Source organism: Pelophylax lessonae, assembly GCF_965119305.1.
Source record: "Pelophylax lessonae genome assembly, chromosome: 11".
In the NCBI taxonomy this organism is placed as follows: domain Eukaryota; kingdom Metazoa; phylum Chordata; class Amphibia; order Anura; family Ranidae; genus Pelophylax; species Pelophylax lessonae.
The window spans coordinates 149,629,665-149,638,478 of NC_138778.1; the positions used below are offsets into that span (position 1 = coordinate 149,629,665).

The 8,814-nt window shown below is 43.0% G+C and overlaps 1 protein-coding gene across 1 annotated transcript in view; it reads left to right on the top strand.

Annotated features, from left to right (window-relative positions):
- The window catches only part of KPNB1 (karyopherin subunit beta 1), a 49,319-nt gene extending 46,519 nt beyond the window's left edge, over positions 1–2,800 (top strand). Inside the window, exons 21-22 of the mRNA XM_082271613.1 lie at positions 956–1,117; positions 1,207–2,800. Coding sequence (XP_082127739.1) covers positions 956–1,117; position 1,207 — 163 coding nt within the window. The 3' untranslated portion in view covers positions 1,208–2,800. The remainder of the gene's footprint in view (positions 1–955; positions 1,118–1,206) is intronic.
- The last annotated feature ends 6,014 nt before the right edge of the window (positions 2,801–8,814 follow it).

Below are 8,814 nucleotides of genomic sequence, written 5' to 3' on the forward strand. Positions count from 1 at the left end.
GGTGCTAAGTGCCGCGTGGGCCTTCCGTCCTCGGGCATTAGTGATGCAGGTGACGCCATCTGGTCGTCTGTGCACACTTTTACAAAGTTTTATAAAATGGATGTGTTGGCATCTACGAATGCTGCTTTTCGCCACAAGGTTTTGCAGGCTGCTGTTTGAGGACCTTGTCCTCTTTGAGGGTTTTATTTTTTTTTTTTTTGCTGAGCTCCGTTTACCTGGTTGGCTATAGTTAGCCTTGGGATTTATATTTTCTGATGTTTTCACACTGCTTTGGGACGTCCCAATGGTTAAGAATCGGGAGGTGTGTCCATCGATGAACGAAAGAGAAAATGTGATTTTTGACTTAACCGCAAAATCCATTTCTCTGATGTTGTTTGACGGACACAGCACCCACCCCTCTGTAGAGTTGGCTTTCTTCTTACACTGCTTGTAACAAAGCGGAGTGTGGGTGTATACCTCCGGGGACTGCCTATAGGCGTAGTTAAGCTTTTTCCTGCCTAGTGTTCTACTCATGTAGGGGACAGTATAACCCAATGGTTAACAATCAGGGGCTGTGTCAGTCAATGAACATCAGAGAAATGGGATTTTAAGTAAAAAAATCACATTTTCTCCTTGCAGGAAAAAAGCAGCGGCAGTGCCGCATTTTGCAAACGTGTAAATATTTGAGGTGTTCGTGAATTTTTAGTAACCAGAAGAAATTAATAATCTGGCCTATGGAGTGAATAATCTGGCCTATGGACCCCAAACAGCGTTCAAGTCATTAAGCTTTCACAGGGGCTGAAGAAATCAGCACTGTTACAAAAGGGTATAAAATCATACAATTTACCAGGGAGTGTGCCATTTTCTTGGTTCCTAGCGGTGGTGGATTTCTCAGTTTTATTGGTGATGGCGGCTGTAAAGTTAACTGGTTGCCGTGCTTTAAGCCTAAAGCTGTTTTATGCTTTTGCCCCAACAGAGATTTATGCACAGCATTTGGCAAGGATGTGGTAAAGTTGGTGGAAACTCGTCCAATGATCCATGACTTGCTAACAGAGGGTAGACGATCAAAGACGAACAAGACAAAAACGCTTGCTACCTGGGCCACCAAGGAACTACGAAAGCTAAAAAATCAAGCCTGGTGGGTAGAATAATTTGCAAAGAACAGTGATATTTGATGTATCAATACTTTGTATTTTGTTTAACCTTTTTTTTTTTTTTTTTTTTAAGACCATAGCGGCTGGGTGAAGCTGACAACCCACTGGAAATCTCCAACTTCTTTGAAAAAAAAAAAAATTATATCCCGGAAGCGAGAAGTGTGAGCGGTTACTGAATGTTTGAGAGTGAGAGAGAATGACTGAGTGAAGCTTCAAACATACCACATGGATAAACGCGACCACAGCAGTGCTGTGAGAAGAGCAGACTTCCTGGGAGAAAGGGGGTGAGAGCTCTCACATTGCCCACCCACCAGCTGAGAGGAGCAAGGGCCTGTGGGTCTTCACTAATTCTGTCTGCTTGCACCACTGCCTTGTGGCCAGGGCAGAGCAGGAGTGACTGGTGTAACTTTATTTTATAGTTCATTGTTACATCTGGCCTTTTTTTCTTTTGTCTTCTCCAATGTCCCTTGCTGTATAAAGATACGCAGCAGTGGTCTGTTGCTGCATTGCCTATCTCCTCTAGTGCAGGGGGACCTGAGCGAAAGGGATCTCAGAGTGAGTGTGTGTGAGTGCAGAGGTTTAGCAGTGTCTACAATCTGAGCTTCATACAGTTTATTCTGGTTCAGAAGAAAAGATGTTCAGTGTTCCAAAAGAAAGCTTCTGGTATCATCAGAAGGTGCATTTTTTTTTCCAGGTGCACAGGGCAAAAGTTTATAGATTTCAACATTAAGGTCTGTTTCTCTCTAGGTAATTTAATTTTTTTTTTTAATTTCTTTTCCGGAGACTTGCACAACACAGGTGTTTCTGGCAGGGAAGCAGTTAAAAGGAAACACTGGCTAGGACAGTTAGTCCAGTAGTAAACAATCCGAAGCCTGTAGTGTAAATCTACTTTTGTCGATCTGTGAATCAGGCCAGGAGGAGCAGGGAGGAGTTAGTTGGATAATCAGAAATCATCCCACAGGTATTGAGCAGAATGTTCCCACTTTTTTTTTTTTTTTTTTAAACATTGAAATAACTGTGGAAAGTACTTATAAGGTGTCCACTTCCCTCTGTGCCCAAGGATTTACAAGCAGCCCTGACCCTAAAATGTGCCAAAGAAAAAGAAAAATGCTCAGAATGTGAATTGACCCCTTCCTGCAGCCAGGAGGTGCTGTGGTGCAACACTACTACACATATTGTGTTCTCTCTGTGGCTTGTACCAAGCCCCTCTCTTGGCACTGAAATGGTTTAATCGACAATGTTTGAAGTACTTCTCGCCCTACATACATTGGAAACAGACATTTTGATTATTCAAGAGGCAGCATTTTAGGTAAACAGAGACTTAAGCCCTATAGGCTTAATTGATCTCTGTACACAGATTAGCTGCATTGTATTTTAGTGCAGCAAACAAAATGGCTGTACCTTAGTGTATGGGTGACCCAGGCTTAGATGAATTAAAACATTGATGCTATAGCGCGTGCAACTTTTATTTCAGAGACTAATGTGATATTCAATTTCCTGCACTTAAACTTAAAGGAAAACTAATTAAAATAGTCAAAATGAAACTGGGAGGAAAAAAGTATATATTATAGATATGGACTGGATGTACGTTGGACCATGGCACTTGTACAAGGTTCTATTTTTTCACTGCAGTTAAACATTAATAAAATGGTGTCAAACATCCCCAACCCTCCATCTTGTGTTCTTGTTTTTGTTTTGTGAAAGGAATTTGTCTAAACTACCCATTTATTTACCTTCCCCTTTATCTGCCTTTTTTTTTTTTTGTCCAGGTTTTGAATGAGTGATAGACCACTCTATATAACATGCAGTCATGTACCTGTGGTACACAAGCTTTGTGACCGTTAGGGTTTTCTAATGTGTTCTGAATTCTCTTAGAAAAGCATAGTTGAAATGAGAAAAGTAATGAACTGGTTTATCTTGTCACAGCATGTTTGCAGAAGTTTAATCAGGGTCTTTATTACAGAGATATGCACAAACCAGTGCTGCTCTGTGCTGAGATTAAGTGGATTACTGAAAAATGAACTGAATCAAAGCTTTCTCGTTACATTGGGCCTCCATATGTAAAAAAGAGGAAAAAATGTATACACTTAACTGACAGCTACCATCGCATCTCTTCTCCCACTGCACTGTTCTGGCAAAGCAGATGATGATGATTGCGCTAATTACAGGCTCTGATGGAAGTATTTGCTTCAGACGCTGGGAAAAACATGGTCCATTATGACCAAACACTTGCTTCCGAAGTTGGCAGAGAAGTGCAATTTGTTTTCGTTGGCAGGATTGAAAAGGATCGGACAGCCACTTCCTGCCTCTGGCATCCTATGCAATCCTTAAGTTTGACAGCTTCATGTGGGGTAGTCTAGCTGAGACTGTAAATGGTTCTAAAGCTACTATCTCCTGCTGCTGGTAGTCAAGCTCTCTGACCTGACTGAACTACCGCGACTGGTGTCTCCAGAACTTCTTGGATTTATATCTTGATTTATATCGGAGGTAATGAGGAGAGTGAAGACTTAAAAGCTGAATTTTTTTTCCTTCATGCTGTCTTTCTATGCTGTGCCATTTGTAGCTTGCAAGGAGAATAAATGGTGACACAGTGATGGAATTATTTCATGTGTTTTTTGCCTGTCTATACTTTACTTCTGGTTACGTGCAAGCTGTTTAGTGTCCAATGAATGACACTATTGATGTTCCAGTGAAAGCTGCCTGCATAAGTGCTCCTGTTCAAAAGGCTCTCTTCGCATGTTTATTTTTTTAATCATACAATATAAAACGTAGGTCTTGAATCATAACTGATGGGTTATATGATGCACCTTCAGGTGAACACTAGCAAAGCCACTCAAAGCTTAACGCTCCCTCGTATAACACTTTTTTTCTAGTATCCTTAGGTGATGGATCTGTGGGTAGAGACTAGTGGATAACTAGAGCAACATTTAAAAAAGTTGGAAAATTTTTTGAGCTGCACCAAGACATGTCTGGAAAAGTGCCCTCTGATTCAGGGCTCTTGGGACTGTACCCAGACCGAGTGAAGAAGGCCTGTAATAATGCACTGGACTTGGCAGGGAGGCAACACACCAGGGTTCAGTGGGCACCATACGTTGCCTCAGAGGTGGGGGGGGGGGGTGTTACACATCTAATGCAGTGGAGCCCTATCCTTGAAGAGCCTCTTTATTGGGAGGGGATGTGCCTGTCCAAGGTGGGTAAAAAGGTTCTGCTCTGTGTACTTGGATTGGGTGCTGACCTATAAAACACAGATGCTTTGCTTCTCATATTGGTCTTGCCTTGGGTCCAGGTCACAAGACCTGGTCAGTATGGAGAGCAACACCTTTAAGGGGGTAGGGGCCCTATTCTGTACTCTTCCCCAGCCAGAAGAGATGGGTCTGAATGCTTCAGTTTGGGCTTGTATGGCACATGCTCAGATATGCTGTACTCTTGAAGTCACAAGTGCCATTTTGTGACTGCGAGCACAGCAGACCGAACACATTTGAGCTCTGGTGCAGTGTGAGTCCTGGTTCCAAATGCAGACAACAGGTGGCTACAACACTTCTGCAGTGGCTGCTTTCAGGACTGTATCATCTATTCCATTCTTAGAAATGCAAGCAAGTATCTCAAGGAGAAATGGAGGCATCAAAGCATGGTGGGTGGGAACAGTTGAGAGTAGTAAAGGCTAGGCCATGCCACGCTCTCCCTGGGTTGGTCTTTGTGCAGGTTGTGCACCTGTGGTTGGATTTCTCACCAGCTATGAAATTGTTGGTCGTTCCCTTCTCGTTTTGGGGTGTAGCATCTTCAGAGTTCTCTCACTTAAGCAATGAGGAATTTTCCACACCAATGTCTTTGCTTTGGTGGTAACTTACAACTTTAAAATGCTCTGGCAAAAAGGCATGTGGACACAGTCTGCCTTCAGTTTCATCATCTGTCTAATTTGGATTCTTTAGAATGGTGAGATAGCAGGAGCCTCTCATCCAGACAACGGTCCCTCAGCCACCATGTTGTCAAAATTTTAAGACCCTATTGTGTTGCTTGAGAATGTGTGCAGTGCCTCAAGCGGCATCTGCTGATGCCTACAGGCCCTAAAGTGACCAGCATGGATTGTAGAAAGCAGAAGAAATGAATACCTAATCTCTTTTGTTCATTGACGGACACAGCTCCTCCTCTCTATGACTATATGGATTATACTGCCCACCTCAGTAATTTACAAAAACAAAGTAAGGACAAAATACAAAGGGTAAGAAACACTCCCAAGGACATTTACTCAGCCCGTCTCTTATGCCAAACCGCCGTGATAAAAGGATTATACAGGATTTAGGGAGCCCCTGACCTTCAAACCAGTAGCAAGTTCAGTCCTTGGTCAAGAAATTATTACTCAACAGGGCCAAGCTGATTAGTCTGACAGTGTGTGGAGACTAAACCCAGCTGCCCCATACCATTGCAACGGAACTCCTCTATTCTGTTGTTTAAAGCAACTTACCTGAAGAAACTTGTGTACCAGTCCCTTACACTATTCCACCTTAGGAGCAAGCGGTTTTCTTCTGTAACAAAATGATAAACTTTGTAAAATAAAAGGAGGGTGAGTAAGGTGTGTATCGCTCTAATGGGAGCCACCTCATTGACCAGGCTCAGCAGGCAAACTCTTTTATAGATGGTCTGATTTCAAGGCTAGTGACTGACTGAATACAGTCTATGACCTGACAGCAATAGATTTGGATTTTGGGACACTCCCAGAATATAAGGATAAAATAGACTGCTCTAATGTCAGCATCTCCAACATGAGGTTGATGGTGTTTAATTTTTCCTGAGCTTAGCAGGAGTCAAATATAATATACGGTGTAGAAATTTATAGTGTATCAATTGATCCCTTGCGGATATGAGTCTGAGCAAAGGGACCTCCCACACCACCTCGCAGTCCTCATCTAATTCTGGGACATTAGCTATCTATTCCTACAGAAATTCAGCAGCTTAGTGGTCTCTGGGAGTAAGAATGTATTACTGATAGTGACTTAAATCATCATCCAGCCCTGAGGATGAAATTTCTCTTGAGGATCCACCAAATTGTGCCTGATAGGCATGCCTCAATTGTAGAAATCTGAAGAACTGACTATTTGGTAAATGAAAGTCACTTAAGTTGTCAAGGGTTTTTAATTCCCCATTGTGGGTTACATCTGCTAGCATTTTAATCCCATATCTTGTCCAAACCACTGGGTAAGAGTAAGTGCGAGAGAATTTTTTTTTTCCCAAAAGGGAGTATGTGGGGAGGTGGGAAACAGCTTCAAAAGCGGCGCTATGGCATATTTGCCAGGCACGCAGCACAGACTTCACAGATGCTGTCTAAGTGTGAGGGGATCTATTTCACCTATGTGCCAGGGCCTCATATGAACCTACTACGGCAGCTTCCAGAGCAACAGGTGTGTCATCTAATGCCCTGGTCCTCAGGGCCCACTAACAGGCCAGGTTTGCAAGATAACTGAAATCCATCCCAGGTGATAAAATTTGATGCTCAGTGATTGCAGTACTCTAGTCTGCATCTCCCCAAGGTAATACTTAAAATCTGGCCTGGTCGTGGGCCCTGAGGACTGGCGTTGAGGACCACTGATCTAATGGACCAGTTGGCCATCTGTGTGTAAAGACTAGCTGTCCTGCTGAGAAGTATTTAAAAAAAAAAAAAAAAAAATTTAGGGACTGCCAGACCCCCCGCCTCCATGACTGTTGCAATATCTGCAGTTTAATCCAAGAGTACCTCCGTGCCATAAGAAATCTGATCTTGCACTGTGAAATTAGTTAAATATGGCCTTGGGGATCTATACTGGAGAGTTCCGTATCAAATAAAGAAGCAGGCGTAAGAATATTATTTTAATCAAATTAAATTCTCTAGCGTTCATTAATGGATGCAGTCCTCTGCATATCAGTAGGGTTATACTGCCCCTACAGGAGTAGGACACTAGGCAGAAAGAAAATTCTGTCTACGCCTATGGGCAGTCCCTGGGCGTATACCTGCTCTCTTCCGGCATAGGATGTCCGGTTTTATCTGCCTAGTCAGGAGTAAGGACCTAGTTCTTTGCTGGGATCCTTGCTCTTGGCTTAAGTGTTTTTTTTTTTTTAATTTTTATTAGCTAGCTTTTTTTCCTCTGGGATCTACAAGCAACTATGCTGTCTCTGCATGTATAGATCCAGTGGTCAACCCCCCCCCCCCCAGAACGCGCATGCATGCAGACCTTTAGCTCTGTGCTGGGTCGACTGAGACATAGTCCCACTGGACGGGGACTGGCCCTGCAAGTTAAATGTCTCTGTGAAGTGTATAGGTCAGCGCTGCTTAAAGTGTCAACCAATTCTTACAATATATGAATGTGCCAATAATAATTAAATGCAGTGCTGAAAAATTAATCAATGAGTTAATAAATAAAGCACAATCTATAAAACTACATATGGCAACTAAATACAAGGTGCTGAGTGCAAATCGTACTGGATTATGTGTAAAAAATCAATAGTGAATAAAAAATACCGTAAACTATATATGGCAAAAAGGAATGTCCTTCATTAAATAAATAGTGCACAGTTCAATGGGAAAAGTGCTTCAGTGCTCCACTTCTTCCAAAGTGCTGGTGCTCTCCCCCTCAGTGTCCCCACTCACCAGAACTCTGTGTATTAAGAGCCTTTATATAAAGATACTTTTCCTCCAATATAGAAGGTTCACTGCTTTTGATGTATCACACTAGTAGGCTGCCGGAAAGCTGTTACTGGCTGTATTCCCCTCATCAAAAACAGGAGACATTGCCCGCCATGGTGAAATACGTTAAATACTTTATTAAGACAAAATAGATATTGCACTTACAAACAGATGTATAGTCTCACTGTACGGTCCAGTGGTTGCTGCTCCTGCAGCGTGAGTTCCACCAACCGGAAGTAACAATAGCCGGATATGATGTCACACGTTCTCTGCCTCGCTAGACGCGGCATTTCGCCCTCCTACTGGACGTTCTCAATAGCTCGCAAGGTCACACATGAAGGGTCTAGGCCTGTGTCGCAGTGTTCCTATTTGGCCGACAGCCCCCACCCCACTTCGGCAGAGAGGGGTCCTGTCAGGAGATAGCGCCCGCCTGTGTTTCTGGTATGGTGAGTAAACTTGTACTATGTACCCCTTATTCATTTAAGTGAGGGGTTATCTGGGGGTGCTTTATTTTAAACGGCTTCTAGATACCAACAAGACCCCTACCTACATCCCATCAATCATCAGGTCAGGGTTGTGGGGAAGAGGCCCCAGTCCTCACCAACAGAGGGTCCACCTGTTGAGGATCTGGCCCGGTATAGTTCAGGAAAGGGAGAACAGCTGCTCTTCCAGGTGACGTGCTCAGATTAACCACTTCAATACTGGGCACTTTCACCCCCTTCCTGCCCAGGCCAATTTTCCCCTTTTAGCGCTGTTGCATTTTGAATGACAATTGCGTGGTCATGCAACATTGTACCTACACCAAATTTATGTCATTTCCCCCCCACAAATAGAGCTTTCTTTTGGTGGTATTTGATCACCTCTGGGTTTTTTTCCTTTTTGCTAAACAAATAAAAAAAGACCGGAAAGTTTGAAAAAAAAAAAACATTTTTTTTGTTTGTTATACAATTTTGTAAATAAATAAGTTTTTTCCTGCACTGATAGGCACTGATGGGGTGGCACTGATAGGTGGCACTGCTGGGCACT